At 40.4% G+C, this 22,408-nt stretch overlaps 1 protein-coding gene across 3 annotated transcripts in view; it reads left to right on the top strand.

Annotated features, from left to right (window-relative positions):
• Positions 1-946: 946 nt before the first annotated feature.
• LOC125456983 (adhesion G-protein coupled receptor G6-like) overlaps positions 947-22,408 on the top strand; it is a 205,003-nt gene continuing 183,541 nt past the window's right edge. For all 3 annotated transcript variants that reach the window (XM_059650387.1, XM_059650386.1, XM_059650388.1), the window contains exons 1-3: positions 947-1,542; positions 10,305-10,411; positions 17,595-18,233. In XM_059650387.1, coding sequence (XP_059506370.1) covers positions 10,306-10,411; positions 17,595-18,233 — 745 coding nt within the window. In that variant the 5' untranslated portion in view covers positions 947-1,542; position 10,305. The remainder of the gene's footprint in view (positions 1,543-10,304; positions 10,412-17,594; positions 18,234-22,408) is intronic.

The following is a 22,408-nucleotide window of genomic DNA, read 5'->3' on the forward strand; positions in this document are numbered from 1 at the left end:
TATCACATCAATGAGCCATCACAAAGTGCTTTACAATCAATCGATGCATCTTGGTGAATAGATTATTTTTTAAATTTCATTGTGTGAGGCAACTTCTGGAATGCTACAGAAGTTGCAAAATTGTTAATATTGATCCCAAAGTATTCAATGACAATATATATACACACATAGTAACATTTTCTCATTATGTGTCACACATGGTATAAATGTAGTCTTTTTAACAAATTGAAAGGTCAGCTGCATAACTCTGTTTCTCTCAGTTGCTGTTAGGCACATGGAGTATTCCTTGCATTTCTGTTTTTATTTCAGATTTCCAGCAGCCACAGTGTTGTATTTTTCCATATATCCATTTGGTAGCGTGAATATCTAATATACATACGAAAGATGTGTCCTAGTAACCCTGAAGGTCATTCCCTCAGAACATCCCAAATATTTCGGACAGGCAATTAAATGTTTCGAACGTCTAGAATGACGACATGTTTTATACACATGTCCCAACATGACGGTTCCTGGTTTCTTGATCTAATACACAAGCTAGTTTAATCGACAGTAAAGAAGTTCTACATCGTTAGTTATTGCTCTTTTTCAGACAAGCACGCAGATTCCAACAGTAAGTGTCTTCCGGATCTGAATTTATCAATTGTCCCTGTAAATTGATCCTTGCCGATGAGGAAGCACGCCAGCTGATCAATGGATCGAATGAATCTGTGAACGCGACCCCACCTTTGTACGTGTGCTAATGGGAACTGCAGATGCTGGAGAATACAAGATAGCAAAGTGTAGAGCTGGATGAACACAGCAGGCCAAGCAGCATCGGTCCGAAACGTCAGCTTTTGTGCTCCTGAGATGCTGCTTGGCCTGCTGTGTTCTTCCAGCTCCACACTTTGTTATCCCACCTTTGTACGTGTTCACGTTTTGCTCACACCCTGTTGTAGCTGCAGTTTGGGAAACCATTGTCAGCGGGTAGGGTTCAAACTGTTGCACATCTAGCAACCAGGAAGTTCTCCTGAAAATCCGACGTGAGGCTGGTATGTGGACCTCCTCCTGAATTTGGGACCAGTTCCGTTTGTCCGTTTCAGTCGCAGGTAGTCTGCTGACGGGAGGCGCGATTGGGGGATCTCATTCACTGATGGTCAGGACAGGACGCTGCGCAGAGAGGTGCTGGAATTGCTGGTTAATTGGCAAAGACAGGGAAACTGACACTGCTGCTGCAAACAGAGAGAGAGAGACAGACAGAAAATCCTCACTGCGGATCCAACGAAACTCGCTCTGAGTGTGTGACCACAAGCTAGCACCTCCTGAGCTGGAAAACACCCCTCTTAAAAAAATAAACACGCACACACTCACAGACAGCGAAGCATTGGCTGTGAACAGATCAGATCGAGGGAGAACACATTTTTGTTGGCAACACTGTCCACTCCCAGGTTAAAGCATCAACGTGAGCCCATCGTTTACCTCAAGACAAACGCAAAGGAATGAATCCCGGAGAATCCTCTAAATGAAAGAATGAATTTTAAACTTCTCAGATCCCAGAACGATAAGGTAAGGACGGCGTGCCAGGGCTGGGGGTGGGGGCAGCGGTTGTTGCGGGAGGGAGGTTGCTGAGGAGAATGTAAATGAAACTTCATCTTTGGATTTGCCCTTTGTTCTAATTAACTCGCAAAGGTCTCCAGCGCGCACATCTGCAAATATTGTTTCGGAAAAAAAGAACTTGTTTGAATTAGAGGAAATTGTAAAGCTAAAATTGTTGTACAATCTTAAACACACGTACTGGCCATGGCCAGGGATCACATTAAACGCAGACACGTATCCGGTCACAGACCCAGACAGACACACACAGGACAGCAATGATAGGCCAAATATACACCCAGACCCAGACAGAGATACACTGGGCAGCACTGCCAGGCTAAATATACACCCAGACCCAGACAGACACACACAGGACAGCAATGACAGGCCAAATATACACCCAGACCCAGACAGACACACACAGGACAGCAATGACAGGCCAAATATACACCCAGACCCAGACAGACACACACAGGGCAGCGCTGCCAGGCTAAATATGTACCCAGACCCAGACAGAGATACACTGGATAGCACTGCCAGGCGCACATATACACACAACTTCGATACAACCAGAACCTCTGGCACAGCCAAGTTCACGCACGCACACACACACACACACACACACACACGACTTACCAAGAATACAAACGCAACCAGACACACACCTCCGATGCTGCTTGCCTGCTGTGTTCATCCAGCTTCACACCGTGTTATTTTAGACACACAGAAAACATGCACATACATACAAAGTACACAACCATATATATACAGGCACACATAGTGGCAGTCCTAGTGGCGAAATGGCATTGAATTAGACACTCCAATGAAAGCAAAATACTGCGGATGTTAGAAATCTGACACAAACAGAGAATGCTGGAGAAGCTGGAGCTCTGGCAGCATCTGTAGAGATACAGAGGTGACATATCGCGTTTTGTATGACTTCTTTAGAATCGATTGTGTGTACACACATACAAACACATACACACAGGCAAAGAGACTATCGGAGCCCGGTACATATGTACATGACAGGGGACATAACCAGCACACTGGACACGGCCAGGCGCACACACTCAGAACACGGGACACGGCCAGGGGAGCACATGCACCAACCCAAAACACACTTGGTCTCAGCCAGAAACGTACAAACAAGAGACGGGATTGTTTTGATCATCAAACTGCGTATTTCCCACGTATACGATTGTTTTTCCACTCTCTGCGGGCGGACTGTTCATTCATGTTTTGGTCCTAGTGACATGAGCGGTGCATTTTTCTTTAAAAGTAATTCGAACATGAAATCATTTAAAATCTCGATAATCGCCTCATCGCTGAGGCGGATAGAGACCACGAGTACACTCTCATCGATTCGAATTGGGAATGATGCTGTGATGGGCTCTTCCTACTGTCCTTCAGTGGCCGTCTGCTTCAGTTCTGGCGGAGCAACTCTATACTCGTGTTCGCAAATCCCTGCCGCCAGTTCCATTGAAATATCTTTTCTTTTGAAAAAAAAGTAGATTCCTAAAGGGTTTGTATCTTTGCTGAGAAGGTGACTTCCTTCCCCGGCATACTAAACCGTTCAGGGAATTTACTGGTAGCCAATTTTAGAGGAGCCAGGAGCACGTTATAAGAAAGCATTGGCGCATATCCAAAGCCCAGTCTCCTTTCTAAAGGCCCATGTGTTCTGTAACTGCAGAATCCTGCGGAGAATATTTACGCTCAATCTGAAATCCAGTGCGGAAACCTGATTTGACCATGCTATGTGAAACATGCAGAATTCTCGCTCTGTTTTACAGCAGGATGTTGGGTTACTTGATCTAACCAGGACAGGTTTAATGATAACTGAAAGCCAAAAATAACAAACTGTATTGGAATAATATTTGAATAACTTCACAGGAGCGTTCACCATCACCAACAACCTGTCCTGGTCCATCCACATTGACTGTCAAGAAAGCACTGCAATGCCTCTAATTCCTCCGGAGGCTGAGGAAATTTGGCACATCCATAAGGACGATTTTTTATAGATGCACCATAGAAAGCATATTACCTGGATTCATCATAGAGTGGTATAGCAACTGCGTTTCCCAAGACCACAAGAAATTACAGAGTGGTGAACAGTTGAGCCCATCATACAAACCAGCCCCCCATCCATTGACTCCATCTATGCTTCCCCTGCATCCAGAAAGCAACCAACATAATCGAAGATCTCTCCCACTCTGGTTGTACTCTCTTCCACACCCTTCTGAACAGCAGATACAGAAGTTTGAACATGTACAAACAGATTCAAGAATAGCTTCTTCCCAATTATTATCAAACTTTTGAATGAATCTCTTAAATGTTAATGTTGATCTCTCTTTGCAATGGTAACCCTGTATCCTGCAGTCTGTTCTGTTAGCCTGATGAACTTGTATAGTATGATCTGCCTGTATGGCACATAGGACAACACTTTTTATTGCACCGCAGTAGAAGCAATAAATCACATTAAATCAAAGTTTGACAAAGTGTAAGCAAACATTAAACCTCTTGGACAAACAGATTTTAGGGAGCATCTGAAAGGAGGTGAGAGAGGGTAAAGTTTAGGTAGGGAATTTCAGAGCTTTAGTTTTAACTGTAATCACTTCATATTAGCACTGTAACAGCAATGCAAAATCAATTTCAAAACAGTTTGCAAGCAACTAATTGCTGTGCAGCCCTTTATGAACTGAAGACAAATTTCATACTGTAAGATGTCACAGGACCAATGAAATGGATAACAAATTTAGTTACTTCCTGATGGTTCTGGATAAGGGAGGATTGTTGGTCTAGAATTTGGAGGGACACCTCACTTTTCCAATTCACTCCATGCGGTGTTTATAGGTCAACTGTGATTTCACTTTGGTTGCAGTTCATTGATGGTGAGGTTCTTTTGAGGTGATTGGAGGATGTGAATGGCACAATATGGAAACAACATCTTTCTAATTCTAATCCTATATGTGTTTATATTGCAGAAAAATCTTTTGCATTAGACAAATGAATTTTGGGTCCTGATGATTGGAATATGTCTCACCACAGGGCTGATTACATAACATCAGTGCTCCAAAAAAAGCTGTCTTTACACCTTTCATATTTTTAGTCACAGGTCTTCCAGATGTTGGCACATGCCCACATAGATATACAATACCAGTTCTGCAACTGTCTAGTTGTGGCTGGGCTACAAAACTAATGGCAGTGATATTTCATGTCAATGCTGCACAATTTATTGGACCATGTTGCATCAAAGAGTTTGGGCTGCTAGAAGCACTGGAATAAATCACCATAGCATCCGTACAATGTTGGAACAGGGCCTTTGGCCCAACAAGTACACACCAACCCTCAGAGCATCCCACCCAGACTGATTATCCCTACAATCCCACCTAATCTACACACCCACCTAATGTACACATCTTTGGACTGTGGGAGGAAACCAGAGCACCCAGAGGAGAGCCACGCAGACACGGGGAGAATGTGCAAACTCCACACAGACAGTCGCCCGAGGCTGGAATCGAACCCAGGTCGCTTGCGCTCTGAGGCTGTAGTGATTGCCGCTGTACTGCCCTGGAGGTCCTTGGATGACACTTGAATGAAAATTCAAATAAAATCCACCCATGGGCTCAGGGATGTAACCAGACAATGGAGGGAAATAAAGATTTGCATTTACACAATGAAGTACTTCCAATGAGGGTGGAGGCAAGTATTCATACTTTGTCATAGGGAGGAAGACACAATGCAACTCATTACACAAAAGAAACAAATTGTGCTATCCTGAAACACAAAGGACATTCTTTATATTATTTAGTGTCATTGTACATTGCTCCACAAAGAAAAGCATGATTGGAAATTGTAATGATTCCTAATTATAACATGGGAAACCCTAAACTGACAGCAGTGCATTACAAACCATCATTCAGTCCTTTGCTCACTTAACTGCTTAAGTTTCATCCTTTTGTTTTATAATGCCAAATGAGTTCCTTGATTCCCTTGCCACTCAGTTAATAAACACCTTCTCCATTTTAAATACATTGAAAATTGTTTGATTGTACAACAAATGATCCCAGCTGAGCAAGTTATGGCTAAATCCATTCAAAACTATTAGGGCTGAATCTTCTTTGTAAGTCTGTTTTGAGAACCTTATTTTAAATATGGTCATAAAACTATTTATATTAACAGAACAATTGAGATTTTTGAAGTAAGGCAGAGTAACCCCCTAACTTTTGTTTATAATGTAATCTACTAAATGCTCTGGGTTGGTGATGGATGGGGAGTGGGATGTAGGGAAAATAGGATTATATGTCACAGGCAAATTCTGTGTCAAAGAGTCAATCAAAAAGGATGTTGGATCTTTGTTGAAGTCATACATAGAATCCCTATTGAATGGAAACAGGCCATTCAGCCCTCAAGCATCCCACTCTGAACTAGGTCCATCCCCTTGCCCTCTAATCTTGCATTTCCCATGGCTAACACACCTAACGTATACATCCTTGAACACTATGGGTAATTCAGCATGTCCAATCCATCTAACATGCACATCTCTGGACAGTGGGAGAAAACCAGAGCACCCGGTAGAAACGCACACAGGCACGGGGAGAATGTACAAACTCCACGCACTCAGTCACCAGGTCCCTGGTGCTGTGAGGCATCAGTGCTAACCACTGCCTCCCATGCCGTTGGTGCTGACAAATGTTTTATTTCACTTCTGAAACAAGTTGTGATAAATAGGTAAATACACCAATTCTTGTCTCTACCTCTCAGTGTTACCCAAAGTTATGGCTGTAAACATAGACCCTTACTAGTCAGAATGAGACCTCAACCGATTAATATTTACTCCACAGCTCTGGAAAGTTTTTCCTTTCCAGAATATTTGCAATTCCCTTTTGAAAGTTATTATTGAATCAGATTCCGTGAATTTTCAAGGTAGAGTATTCCAGCTTATAGCAATTTCTGGCACAACAGAATTCCTCATCAGATGTCCCTTGCTTCTTTTGCCAATTATCTTAAGTCTGTATCATTTAACTGATGCACTTGCCAGTGCAAATAGTTTCTTTCAATGTATTCTAACAGAGCCGTTCATCATTTTGGAAACCTCTATTAAATCCCACTTGAGCCATCTCCTTCTCTCAGGAGAACAACCCTAATATCTCTAGTTTGCACATTCATTCCTAGGAGTTGTGATTTTGTATCATTATGACAGATATAGTTTTAATAAAAGTATACCCAGAAATAAGTTTATATTTTCAGAGCAAAGCTTAGATTCTGAAGAAAATATACTCCTGAGGAATATATTGTCTGGATTATATCCTGAATTCCCTAATCTAGTTGTCTCAGTTTACAAGCAGATGCTGAAATGAGAGAATGCTTCACAGAAAGAAGTACAGTGCTGGTCCAAGGCAGTGGAAGACTGTCTCCAGGACATTTTGGGCTCACTGGGCTGGACCATGTTTAAGTATTCCGTGGAAAATCTAGACGAGTTCACCACCACCATCACTGACTTCATCAGCAAGTGTTGGAGGACTGTGAACCAAAGAAGTCAACCCGTGTGTTCTCCAAACATAAACCTTGGATGAACCAGGAAATCCACGCCCTGCTGAAGACCAGACATGCAGCATTCGAGTCGGGTGACGAGGACCAGTATAGAAAATCCAGCTGTGACTTTCGCAAAGCCATCAGGGAGGCCAGAAGGCAATACTGGACCACCTTAGACGCCCAGACCTACCAAACCGACTCCCACTGTCAATGGCAAGGCCTAAATGACATTATGGGATACAAAATGAAACAGTGTAAGATAGTGGACAATGACACATACCTCCCTGACATGCTCAGTGATTTCTCTGCTTGGTTTGAGCAGAATACCACCGGCGTGGCAACGCCGTCCCGGACAGCCCCAGACACACCTGTTCCGTCTGTCACTGCTTCAGAAATCAGATCAGTCTTCCTGGGAGTTAACCCGAGGCAAGCGATGGGCCCGGATGGTGTCACGAGCTGAGCACTGAGATCCTGTGAGGACCAACTGGTGGAGGTATTCACCGATATCTTCAACCTCTCCGTCCTACAAGCTGAAGTTCCCACCAGTTTCAAGAAGACCACCACCACTCCCGTACCCAAGAAAACACATACAGTGTGCCTTAATAACTACCGCCCAGTGGCTCTGACTTCAATAATTATGAAGTGCTTCAAGATGCTGGTCGTGGCCCACATCAACTCCAGTCTCCCAACCTGCCTGAATCCCTTCAGTTTGCCCACAGATGCAACAGAACCACAGAGGATGCTATATCCCTAGCCCTGTACTCATCCCTAGAACATCTGGACAACAAAGACACCTACATCAGACTCCTGCTCATCAGCTACAGCTCTGACTTCAACACCATAATCCCCTCCAGGCTGACCTAAAACTCTAAGACCTTGGTCTTGGATCCACCTCTGCAACTGGATCCTCGGCTTTCTGACCCATAAGCTGCAATCAGTGAGGACAGGTAACTGCACCTCCTCCACAATAACACTCAACACTGCAGCCCTCCTGAGGATGCATCCTCATCCCCCTACTGTGCTCCCTGTACACCTGTGTTGCCAAATTCCAAATGAACGCCATCTACAAGTTCACTGACGACACCACTGTAGTGGGATAGATATCTAATCAACAATGAATCAAAATACAGAATGGGGATAGAGGGCTTGATGACTTGGTGCAATGAAAACAAAAACTAAAGAATTGATCATCAACTTCAGAAAAAAAGGAGAAGACACAGCAATCTACATAAATGGAACTGAGGTTGAGAGAGTGAAGAGCATCAAGTTCCTTGGAGTGACGATAACTAACTATCTTTGCTGGACTTCCCATGTGAATGCAACAGTCAAGAAGGTACAACAGTGCCTCTTCTTATTCAGGCTGCTCAGGAAATTTGGCATGCCCATAAGGTCCCTCGGCAAACTCTACAGATGCATCATTGAAAGCACACTGTCTGGGTGTATTATGGCCTGGTATGGCAATTGGTCTTTCCAGGACTGTAAGAAACTACTGAATGTGGTGTGCACAGCCCAGGCCATCATGAAAACCAAGCCTCTGTCCATGGATTCCACTTGCATGGCTCACTGCCGCAGAAAGGTGGCCAATGTCATCAAATACTCATCACACCCAGTAATGACCTCCCCCAAATTCTTCCGCCAGGCAGAAGATGCAGAAGCCTGAACACATACGTGAGAAGGTTCAGGAACAGTTTCCTTCTGGTTATTATCAGACTGTTGAATGGACTCTCGCCTCAAATAATGTAACCAGTGTGCCTGTTAGTCTTTTTGATTTGTACATCCTTTGCTTGCCGCGATCTGCCTGTACCGCTCATAAACAAGGCTTCTCACTGCATTTTGGTACATGTGACAATAAATTCAAGCAATCAGGTTTTCCTCTGCAGCTGTTAGTGCTAGTTGTAGTGGCAGTCCCAATACAATATTTGTGCAGCTATGCGAATGTGAGTTAAACTGCCTGGTCTTGCTGTTATGGTGGGAAATAGGTTGGCTGGGAATATTCTCAATAACTAATGGCACTGACTGCCATTGAGATCTTTTACTGATTGAAAAAAATGCTGAAGAAAAATCAGGTCTTTTCAATCAATAAGAAGTAACAGCCACAAGAGGAGGCTACTTGGGATCTCAAAATGGGTTTTGGACAGTTCTGCTTTGAAGCAAAAATCACTATAAGATCACCTCTGGGAGGTTGCTTCATTTGCATTGATCCCTAGAAGGTCTTGTTACCAAGATCAACAGTCTAGAAATGTGTTTTAGTTACAAGAGCATACTGGGTTGATCAGAGACATTATGGTACCTCTACTAAAATCAATAATATGCACACTGTGTGCTTCTGTGCGAACCTTACAGATTATTTCTTGGAAAAAAACCCTTGAGGTAACTAATCCCTCTTTGACAGCTAAATTAATTCTCTGTTATTACTGTGATCTTATTTATAATTCTACATCAGAAATTGTTGCAGTATAGTATTTCAACACAGAAATTGAGAAGTTTTTGTTCGTTGAGAATAGTCAGTGTTGCATAACCAAGGTGGTTAGTTGGAACTAAGATATAAATCAACCATGACCTAAGTGAATAATGGAATAAACTTGAGAGACTGAATGGCTAATGCCAGTTGCTAAAATAGTTTATAGTGATTTGTTTGCCTAAATATGGTATCTAATATTCAGCAATCCAGTATGTTACTTCATGAGTAAGATATATGAAACATGAACGATTTACATCTCATCACTGCGGCTGTGCTACCAGCACAAACAGACCAATGACTTATAAACCAGGACTGCAGACATCAGTCAACAATACACTGTGTCGATAAGATTGGTAGTCCCCATAGATAATCAACATCTTTTTGAAATGAACTAATCCCACTTCCTCCTCTGCGCTCCAAAGTCAGTCACTTTGCATATAATCTTGCTCCCTTTGCATCATTTATAGGTATGAATTCAGCAGCAAGGATGCCAGACTCTAGATGCCCTAGATTAATGGGTCTACATCTTCATTTCCTCCCTCTGTTTTAAGACTTCCGTGAAAATTAATTACTTTAACCATATTTTGCGTGGTGTCCATTGTTTAGATTAGATGTCCGTGAAGTGATTTATCAATATCAGAGTCCCTTATAAATACCAGCTGTCGTTTGCTTGTTTTATGCAGCAGAAATCATTTGTTGCCCTCAGTATGTTATAATTTTAATTGATTTGCTTTCTTTTTAGAATGATTTCCCATGGAACACCACGTTGTATCTCAGACAGCTGGATGTATTCTAAGGTTCATATTTCCTCTGCAGTCATTTTCTTTATTCTTGTCACTATACACCAAGGTAAGAATCAAAGGTTATGAGTTTAGTACTAATCTTTACCTCTGTTAAATTACACTATTTCTATTGAATGTGTCCCGTCAAACATAGCTTTGAAGTTGGCCTCCTAGCCCACTATCTTCAAATAGTACTTTAACTGGCAGTATAATAGACTTATTCCAAGATGGATAAACAAAGACCGTTCCGAGGGGGACCTGTTTGTTAGCTGATGGAGCCATGATTGATTAAATTTCATTTGCTCTCAAACTGAATGTAAAAATGGAAACATTTAAAAGTTGAAACTGTGCCCATTATGCATGCTTTGGCTCAGTCAGCTTACTGAGGACAGACAATAATGTGCAAATATGAATCATCTCACATTTAGAATAACACAGAGCACTTTACAGACGGAGCGCAAAATGGCCACAAAACAAGAATGAAAGAACAAATGGATGATTTAGGAGCAAAGCATTAAATGTTCATTTTAAATTAATTGCATTTAGTTGCGTGCAAGTGATAATGCTGGCCTAAAGAGGAAAAGATTAAAATTGGAGTTATTGGGTTCGTAGATACACGTGAAAAGATTAAAATTGGAGTTATTGGGTTCGTAGATACACGTTTGTAATTTGTATGTCTTTAAAGAAAGTTTTTATAAATTATGTAAGCATTAGCTCTTGTTCTGTCCTTCACTGCTTGGTCTCATGGGATAAAACGTGGGAATGACTGAACTGAGAAGTCTGAAGCAGGAGGAAGAAAGCAGAGAGGTAAAGTAAAATCTTCAGATGAATTCTAGTAGACAAGGCTATGACAACAGAAGACTCGCCACCAATGGTGGACTGAAGTGAATTAACCAGTATCAGAGAAACAAATGTTTGTAGTCACCTTAGGGAATCAAGTTGAGCTCCGAATTGTTTTATAGAACAGCATGAACACGATGCAATTCTCTATTTCATAGTCCCAAATTTGAGTACGTTTTGAGGAGAAAGTTGTACTCAGATGTTCAATTTGTCATCCCAGGAAAAAGGCAAGATAAAAAAAAGACCAGAAGGTGAATGTAAAGTAGTAATGCTTCAAAAGCAAGGACAAGGATTCTCTGAGGTGGAGAGAGTTAAAATTGGCCCCTTTTAATGTGGGTTATCTGAGCAACAATCAAGATGGTGCAAGATAAGAGCAAATACCAAATGCATTCCTATGAAGCCAGCTCCTAAACTTCTGCATGGCACCAGGGGAGATCCGTAAACATTGATTTATTGTTGTCATGTACTGAGATACAATGCAAAGTGTTGTTTTATGTTATATCATACAAAGTACATCAAGGTAGCAGAACAGACTGCAAAAGACAGTATTACAGCTTCAGAGGAGGTGCAGAGACAGAGATCAGAATTAACATTTGAGAGGTCTGTTCAGGAGTCTGATAACAGCAGGAAAGAAGCTGTTTTTGAATCTATTGGCATGTGTACTCAAACTTTTATATCTTCTGCCTCTCAGAAGATGGTGGAAGAGACTATAACGAGGGTGGGTGGGGAAGACAGCAGGACAGACGCTTAATGTTTATGTGGGCCTAGAAAGAATATCCAAGATTTCTCTGTAGTACAAGTTTGATCCTTTTCCTATTCCCTAGATCTTTTACTGGGACCCATCTCCAGAAGCAGGGATCCATCCTCATGGATCCTGGCCTCCTGCCTCCATTCCTCTTTAGCCAGGAGGCTAATATAATTCTGCCCATGCAACAGAACTTGAGATGACTATGTTCCAATGTACCTGCTACTTTGCTCTTCTTGGTAATTGAGGTCACTTGTTTGGAAGGTGCTGCTGAAGAATGCTTGCCAGTTTGGTACACGCTGCTGTTTCTATGCATTACTGGTGGAGGGACTAATTGTTTAAACTTCTTGAGTGTTGTTGGGGCTCCAGCCAGTTGACAGCATTCCATCATACCCCTGAATTGTGCTTTGAAAACAGGTTTTGGAAGACCAGAAACTAATTTACTTGAAGCAGAAAACCCATCGTTGTAGATGCAGTATTTATTTGTACAGTTCAGTTAGGTTTCTTGGCAATGTTGGCACCATGCTATTGATGATGGATTCTTGATGATAATCCTGCAATTGGACATCAAGAAAAGGTAGTTAGGTTCTCTTTTTGGAAATGGTAATTTTCTGGCAGTAGTAACACAAATGAGAGTTGCCATTTATCAGTAGATGATTGCATTTCACCTGATCTTGCTGTATGTTAGCATGGACTTATTTCAGTGTCAGAGCACTTGTGAATCACACCAAACCATGAGTTGTGAGCAGGTTCCGTTGTTGAGTTTGTTTGCAAATGGATTTGTATGTAAATTGGAACACAATGCAGGACAATATAAAATACATGTTCATAAGTACAGGAAATATTTTCATGTTGGATCTTTGAAATTACACCCTTGTATGGGATTGTGCTTGTAAGTACAAGCATTTGCAAGTCATATGTTTGCAAATTGGGGCCCCCTATGTTCTTGTTTCTATGAAGAAAGGAAGGCCACTGATGAAACAGCAGAAGATATTTAGGTTAGGCCCAGTAGTGAGACTGTTCTAAGGAACTCCTATTCCAGTATCTTGAGGGAATGAGATAATTGGCCTCCTAAATTTGCAAACATTTTCCATTGTCAGGTAGAGCTGAGCCATTGGAGAATTTTTCTTGATTTCCATTGAGTTCAGTTTTACTAGGGCTCCTAGATGCCACACTTGGTCAAATCCTCCTTAAGTACAAGGATTGTCACTCTCACTTCACCTCTTGAGTTCAGCTTCTATGTCAGAACTTGGACCAAAACTATAATGAAGTCCTAATCTAAATTATCCTGCTGTAACTCAAACTGAGCATTTTTTGAGCACCATTTGATAAAACTGTCAATAGTACCTTCCATCTCGAGCCTATCCAGCCTCTCATTGAATGGGTTGACTATGCTGGATGCACCTTTGACTTTTCCAGTATTTAGGTTGATGATCACCCTGTCTATCCAGTTTTATGGCTGCTTTTTACAGAGACCCAAACAATCAATTGGCTTCTTAGGCCAGACCAGATAAAATTTCCTTCCTTAGGGAACATCAGTGAAAAAGCTGCTTTCTCATAACACACTGGTAGTTTTGTCGGCACCAGCCTGTTTTTTTTTTCGTTTCAGAGAGAGTAGGAACTGCCGATGCTGGAGAATCTAAGATAACACGGTGTGGAGATGGATGAACACAACAGGCAAAACGGAATCAGAGGAGCCAGAAGGCTGATGTTTTGGGCCTAGACCCTTCTTCAGACCCTTTTTCTGTAGAAGGGTCCAGGTCGGAAACATAAGTCTTCCTGCTCCTCTGATGCTGCTTGGCCTGCTGTGTTCATCCAGCTGTACGCCTTGTTATCTCTGTTTTTTTTGTGTTTGTCTTTAATCAATTAGATTTAAATTCCTTATCTGCTGAACTCCATGATTATTCTCTGCCCCGGCTGATTGTGATTATGTTACGGAACTTCGTCTGAGTTTTGTATGTCATGGGCTTGCGCTGGATTTACTTGCTGAGCTACATTGTATTGTCAGTGTAAAGGACAGCATTGTTGCATGTTTGTTGACTAAGACAATAAGTTTTAGTAAGTCAACTTCCTTTGAGATCCATGTCTTTTTGAAATACTTGAATGTCACAAATGATGCTGCAGCTTGACCTGACAGTTAACACTAATGTTTGTTAATAGGGATCACATGTTCTCTCCTTCAAACAATAAATATCTATTTCAAAGACAGGTTGATGACATCAGTGTGATTGTGGTTTCAGCCAGCCTGGGCTAAAACTAAATGTGTCAGGACTTGTCCTTCTACTGTTAAGTGAACACCATCCCAGGAAACTGATCATTGATAAAGGCTAACAATGCTGAGGTACTGCCTGGTTAAAATTAAGGAATGTTTCCATCCACACCCTTTACGCAATCCGTAGTTGATGCTCACTCCAGCTTGCCTGTCAGCTTTTGAGGCTAATACCTCAAGCATGTTGTCATAGTTCTACTAAACAATTACAAAGCAGAATAGGAAAACCGCAGCTTCCTCAATGTAACAAATTCTCAGAGTTCATCGCAAAGCACACAATCAGCTCTATAAAAGTGTTTTCAACAGCTCTACTCTCATTCAATTTGCAAGCTCCTTTGTGTATGAACATATGAAACATTCAAATTAAGGCCAAATGTAGGCCAATCATCCCCTTAAATGGCTGCACCATTCATGGGAGTGATCTCATTGTGGATTCTACTTTCCTGTCAGCCCCTCTACTCTTTGGTCCTTTTGCAAATCAACAATGTGTCCAACTTAAACTTAAAAATACTCAAGAACCCTGTCTCCACTGCTCCTTGGGGAAGAAAATTCCAGAATAGCAACCCTCGGAGAGAAAACATTTCTTTGCAACTCAATCTTAAATGGGAGATCACTCATTTTTCAAACTGCATCCCCTTACCCTGATCTGTGGTACAAGAAATTCACTCTTACAGCACCTACCTCACCAACTCTCCCCAGGACCTCATTAGTTTCAATGAGATTGCCTCGCCATCTTTTAAATGTCCATTCTTTCTCCATAAAATAGTCCCTGTATCCCAGGATTACTTAGGTGAGCCTTTTCAACACTACTTCTAATAAAATTATATTCTTTCTTAAACGAGGAGACTGAAACTTTGTGCAAGATCCCAGATATGGCCTCACCAATGTGCTGCGCAATTGCAACAAGAATTTTCTACTCTTACATTTCAGTCTTGTCTTAATAAACAACAACATTTGCATTCCTAATCATTTGCTGCACCAGCATGCTAAATTTTGTGATTCATTAACTAGAGCATCAATTTCCCTCTCTGCTTCACAATTTTGTAGTTGTTCTAGTTAACTAGCATGTTGCTTTCCTATTCACCCTGTTGATATGTGGACTCCCTCTGTCAAATTTCTACCTATTTTAACTTATTTGTATCCATTTACAGACATTTTATGTTATCATTACAATTGCTTACCTACCTATCTTTGCGTTATCAGTGAATTTAGCAACAAGACTTCTGAAACCTAAATATACAGTAAAAAAAACACATATAAAATTGGAGGAAACTAAATTAGACAACCGTAACAATGGGCACATGACCATGAAATAAAAAGAATTTGCACCATTTAGTGCATACATGAAGAATGTCAATTTTGTGCTGTCATGGAGAAGGGTCACTAGACCCAAAAACATTAACTCTGCTTTTTCTCAGCAGAAGCTGCTAGGCCTGCTGAGTTTCTGCATCAGTTTCAGCTTTTGTGCTGTCTAGTCATTTGTGCCACTGCTGGGTAGTCTCTGCAGAATGACTAAATGGTTAGGGAGGAGTGAAAATTAAGAGTATGAGTGAAAGCGAATGAACACACATAAAACTAGATAAGTAGTATTCCCAATCTCTCTCATTAGAGAAAAAGATAACTGATGGTGACTCTGCATCAAGAACTAGCCAACCGCTCAACTGAGCTAAGCGACCTATAGAGCATATGTAAGCAACATACCCAAAATAGCTACACCAGGGGCACCACTGGTATCAAGTCAGTATTGACCCTTGAAGCATGGCTTTATCTGCTTGTCCTGCATTCTTCAGGGAGCATTCACTGAAATCGTATTAATGCCTTCATTAATATGTATCTGGCTCAAGTCGCCTCACAAATGTGAGTCGTGGACACAATTTCAGATCTCTAAGAGCACCCAAAAGATAAACGCCATTGAGCTCAAATTTTGATGTGCCAATAACATCAAGCTGTGTGAATATAAATCTTATTTGAACGGAGGCCCTATACATTTTTCATAATCCATTGGCACTACATTTGTCTTTGTGTTGTTATTGACCCATTTCTTTTAAATGGCTTAATGCCTGCCTAAAATTAGCCCACTGAGAATGTATTACATTGCATTTGGAGTTTGAGTGGAAACACTGTCAGTTTGAATATAGATTATATATACATACCCGCACAAGCAAAGTGCCACATTGCAGTAAGCCTTTGCAGTGTTCCGTCAGAAGGTCACTGAAAACTAAAATTAGAACTTTACAAGTTGTTGCAAACTGAAGTTAAGTGCAAATAATTGCTATACTGCCAGTATTTATAGCAAACAACTGCTTACAGTATTCATACAGTGTTCCTCCTTCCATTATTACAATGAAAATTTTAATTCACATTGTTTAAACAGTGTCAAGAGTTCTGATCTTGACTACAGTCATTAGCGAACTTATATCATAGACAGCAACAGTCAACCATGGAGAAAACACAGCAGTCCCTGAACTGTCCCCATACCATCAGATTGTGTGAAATCATCAGACAAATCAATGTTTTGTCTATTTCAACAGTGGAAAAGCCAGTTATTTTTGAACCATGATACACTCACTGCTTTGAATGAGGCTGTCAGAAACCATTGTTACTTTTATAGCTCAGAGCTGATATTTACACATTCTCTCCATGACCATATAACACATCATTCCATCTCTACAACACTGTGAACTCTGCCCATGCTTTACACGAATACTGTTGAAATACACCTTATTTTTGTCACTTCCAGACTTGATTCCGCCCATCTGCCACCTCCTATCCTTTATATTTTATAAATTTTTTCATTACTTAAAAAAGCAGTCATCATATTTGATTGTATATCATGTCTTGCTCACTTGTACGGTATTCATTGGTTATTCAGCAAATCACTAACTTCAAAACATTTGTCTTCAACCAAGGAGTTATCGCAGGCAAGATGCAACTAGGTTCCTGTTGTGCACACACTCATTTCCCAGTAAACTAACTTAGACCAAAAGACAAGAATCATTTCCAGAAGTAGTATTGTTTCATATGACTGTGTGGAGTTTGCGTATTCTCCCTGTGTCTGTGTGAGTTTCCTCTGGGTGCTCCGGCTTCCCCCCACAGTCCAAAAGATGTGCAAGTTATGTGGACTGGACATGCTAATTTGCCTGTAGTGTTCAGAAATGGGTAGCCTAGGTGGGTTATAGGAGGATGGTCTGGGTGGGGTGCTCCAAGGGTGGGTGTGGACTTGTTGGTCCGGAGGGCCAGTTTCCACACTGTAGGGATTCTGTGGTGATGATGAAGTAGAAAATTGTTCTTGACTTTTGGTTGTTGAGCATTTGAACATCTTTCTTTTCTGATCTCAAACTGAAATGGCAATGGTTATTTATTAATTTTGTTTTATTTGCCTTCCCATTCCTTCAGGAACGTGTGCTACGCTCAAAGGTCAAAAAGCAGTTTTCAAGCTTACTGCACCTGATGAATATGGAACGTTGTCACCAGGAACAAACATTCCTTCACTTGGTAGTTTTACTCTCTGTATAGACATCAGGCTAAGGCAGAATAATAATAATAGGATGATAGCATTTACATATAACACAGACATCAAACGTATGCATTCTGGGCCCCATCATGAACTTGGCATCATGATAAAAGACAGAAAACTCGTCATCTGGTTATTTCATAAACAGCTTCATGTAAAGAAAGATATTCCCTTTGCTAGTTGGCACTCTGTTTGTTTAACGTGGAATGGAAATACTCATGAAACACATGTCTACTTGAATAGAACACATGTACTTTCAAAAACACTGAACAATGCTTACAGCCTTGGCCAAAATGGTAGCTTGGTGCTTGGCCGAAAGCACAGTCGAGGGGCTGACCGTTTGAGATTGGATCGTAAGATATTTGTTGGAGACTTGTATTTGTTCAGATTGTGGGATCATGCAAAAGAACGTCAGTCAATATCGCAACTGAACTGTGAAGATGGAAATGTTATCACTTGGGACAGCCAGCAATGGGACTTTGTGGGATCAATATTGAAATATGATCCCTCACTGCCTTGCAGTAAGTACCCTTACGTTCATTAAATCATTAACTTAAGATATGATCTTATGACAAAATTGAATAGTACTAGAGTTGTAACTTCACAGCTTTGGTAGCACTGTGACAAAATTACATGGCATTTTCATTTTAGTCTTTTTACCTTACTTTCTCAGAAAAAAAATGACACAAATTTCTCCTGCGTCACTGCCCAAATTGGTACCAGCAAATCTAGTTACCAAATTTCTTCTATCTTAAGTGGAGGAGATATTTTCTTTTCCAGACTAATGGAAATTAGCCAATATTACAATTATTACATAAAATCTTTTGTCATGTTTTTGCTTCTTCCACCTACGGTTAACAATGCTTTATCAAGGCAATCTTACCAAAATTTTTAACCAATTGCATACTGTCAATGCACTCTACAAATCACATCCTGCCGAGTTCTAGCCAGTTACCGAGCAAAACAATCCTATCACATTCCACCTAAAGGTTCAAATAAAGCATATGCTGGATATATAAAGTTAAAACAGAGAGTGTGGGAGAAACTCAGCAGGAGTGGAGAAAGAACGGAGTTAATATTTTGAGTCCAGTCTTTGGTGTAGAGGCAGAAGAAGAAGTGTCATACTAGATTCAACATTAACTCTGTCTCACCATAGATGATGCCAGACCACCCCCCCCTCAACTTTCTCCAGTGCTGTCTGTTTCTGCAAAAGTGTTCAGTCAATTCACAGCCAAGGAAAATGATTATCTGTGATGCAGTGGCTTTGACTACTTGGAGCATTTTAACATTCACTGCAAAAAAGAGACATTAGTTCCCAAAGACGCAAGGAAAAAAGTTACAAACCTATTGATAAACTTCATTTCAACAGCTACATATTCAGTAGTCCTCATAAAGTACTTCACTGGACCTGTGTGTTAAGATATATCATCCCACACTATATTGTTCAGTTTCATCTGAACTGCTAATCCCCTATAACCACCTTCATGTAAGCAATCAAAATCCATGTGCACAAGAATCAGTCTCCAATACAACAGATGACAAATCCCATGGCTCAAAAGCATGTCAAAGGATAGTTCATTCCTCATATAATCTATATTCTTCTTCTGATGAAAATAATGACAAAAATAATGGGACAAAATAAAAATTACTAGCTTGAACATCATGCTGCTTTCAGCACAATGGACATCAATAAAAATTGTTGGAAATTTCTCTTATCAGAGACTTTGACATTGCAATTTCTTTAATTTACAAGCATGGAGAGAGATAAAAGATATTATGTCATTTTTTTCCTGGATAGAGATATAATCAGCATCCATTCATTTTACTTTGATTTTCTATCAACAGTTTAAGGGAAAGCTTAAAATCTGAGGCTTCTCAACAAGCAGAGTCCTTGTTGACTTATTATACTCTGTTCACAGTTATTGTAATTGTAACCCCAGTCATGAGATTGTTTGAACAAAATTTTCAGCTGAATTTGTCCAGCAGTTTTTGTTCTTTTTCACCTGGCCAATTTTTAACATGTAATTAATCATTTTGTCAAAAGATTATTTCCTTATCTCACAAATCCAATACTTTCAGCCAAAGCTAAGCAACACTGTCACCTAAGTTACACCATGATGCATGAAATACTAAAGTTCCCGGGAATGAACAATGTCAACCAAGTTTTTTTCACAAATCTACAAGCTAAGCAAAGATAAAAACTTTAATCATATGAGAATATTTCAATTCCTACTAATCCAATGTAAGTCTATATATAAGAACATAGTATAAGAATAATCTTATCAGCTGCCATGCAATCTCCTGGGAGAGAGGAGGAAATAGATAACAAAACCAGATGTCAAGTTAAGGAACAAAACTTCTGTCCAATTCTTCCCCTGCATGTCCACTTTAGGTGATTAAGACGTTGGCCATGATTTAAATGGCTCAAATATTACTCTTAATGTGCTTAATGCCATGCACTTCACCTTAGTTAGGAACTGGCCCAGCTCTCTTTTGCGGGTAAGGAATAAACCATTGGCTGCCCATATGTTTTCAAAGGTCTACTATCCTCTGTGAAAATAATCAAAACCTTTCCCTGTGTAACAAATTGACATACACATTATAGGTGCATTTAAAAAAAAATCACAAGGATTCAAAAATAGGGAGAACTAAAACAGGCATAGAGGGTCACCATTAGATGGTGGGAAAGAGTCAAAATTCCTATTTCTAATAAGTAAAGAAATGGAGAAAGGTTCAGTTGAAGAAGTGGAAAGAAGAGCAATACATGTCCTCTGTGATAAAAATATGAGTAGAGAAGGACAGGCCCCCCTCTGGAAATCTGGTTAAACCAGGCAGGAGGTGCAGAGAAGATGGAGAATGAATGAGAAAGATTCTTTTTCATTGTGGATGTAGGACAATTTGGCTCTGCTGCTAGTGAAAGAGATTGTTGCAATTTTAGGAGATTAACTGGGCCACATTATGAAATAAACTGCCCTTTGACATGAGGAGAGCAATTTCACAGGAAACCTCATAATGTTTATTTAGCTAAAGACCTGATTCAAGTGTTGTAGTTAAACATGTCATGGTCGGTACAAACTTGAGGCAAAATTGTTGCTGAGAGGAACATCCAAGGTGGAGAACAGGCCTAAAAATCATCAACATGCAACCTGGCAGCTTTTATTTGCTACGTCTTATTTACACCTGGCCAAATTCACTATCTAATTGGAAAGCAGATTTTTGAGTGGTAACAAGCTACTGCTGGCAACTCGTGAGACTTGTCCAGGCACAAGTTGAGTACATCACTGCACTCGGCAATGGGAATTGTAGTTCGTGGAGGGAGCTGAACCTTTCTAAGGAAAGACCACTATTTCTTCGTGAAGGCAAAGAAAAGCCTGCTGGCCATTTAGGCCCTCAAAGAAAATTTCAAAGTAATTTAATTGTCTTCCAGTTCATATTGTTGCTCCTGATGCATGGGATCCTAAATAAGACATGAGGGCCTGCCCCTGAGAGTCCCCAATAGAAAAAGGTCTGCAAGAGGGCAAGCTGAAGTTTAATAAGAAAAGTTATATTTTCTTCAACATTCATTTCCCTCCTGGCATTTGGGTGACTCAGGCTGTCTAGTCACTCACTTCAGTAGCACCCAATCTCCACAACCTTCTCCTGCACAAAGATAACTTCCTCTATTACTGGGTGCATAGGTAGACAAAGGAGCAGGCCTGTATCTGGAGATTCCCAAACTCATGTGAATGGCAGAGGAGTGACTATCTAAGTCATTTTCCTTGGTAGCATAAGTAGCCACTCAAGTGTTAATTTAGCATCTATGTGCAGATTGAACGTCATCCAAAAATTGATTTATTTTTAGTACAAGAGCATAATGATTATATACTGTTATTTACTACCTAAAACTGAACAAACCATCCATAAAAGACATTTGGAATTCTCTTTCAATAAGGTAGTCGAGTGTTGGGAATATTTGGACTTAAATTGATAGCTTCTTAAGTAAGGATATCAGTGGTTATGAAGAAAAGGCAGAAATATGTAGTTGAGGTGCAGATCAGTTATGATTTAATTGAGTGCAGCAGTCCAAGGGTTTGAAAAGGCCACCTCCTGGTCCCATTGTTAATATTTCCCTATATGAGCAATTACTCTGAAAATGTGGCCTTTAACCACATACATTATATTGAAGACTTCTTAAATATCATTAACAGCACTTTCCAGGTTTGAGCTCCTGCTGTGGGTGTTATTCAAAAAGAATAAAATTATAGGCTTGGCTGTGTGTGACTGCAAAGAATTTATCTACTTGAATGAATAGATTAATGCCTTTGAGCATATGATGGCCAAAGAAATTTCACTCACAGTTCCTTATTGTGTTCCCAGTGTCAAAGGTGGTTCCAATTTTCCAACATTACAATTTATCTAGAAGCCAGTAATAAATGTAATCTTTCTTCTGAAGGACGCAAATCACCCACATGTTTAGAAACGATAGAATATTCAAAACATTCTGATTTTTTAGGTAGATCGGTTCTCAAATCTCGTTTCAAGCGTTCAGGTAAGGAGAGAAACAATATGTCTGCACTTCGGGCACTTCCTGATTTCATACTACCTCTCTCAAACCTTTTCCAAATACCTCTAAAGGTCTTGTGCAAAGATATATCCTGGCTCCAATAAAGACAGTCAGGTAAGGACAGAGCGATAAAATAAATCAATAAGAAATTTA

The sequence above is a fragment of the Stegostoma tigrinum genome, chromosome 12 (genome assembly GCF_030684315.1).
Source record: "Stegostoma tigrinum isolate sSteTig4 chromosome 12, sSteTig4.hap1, whole genome shotgun sequence".
Classification (NCBI taxonomy): Eukaryota; Metazoa; Chordata; class Chondrichthyes; order Orectolobiformes; family Stegostomatidae; genus Stegostoma; species Stegostoma tigrinum.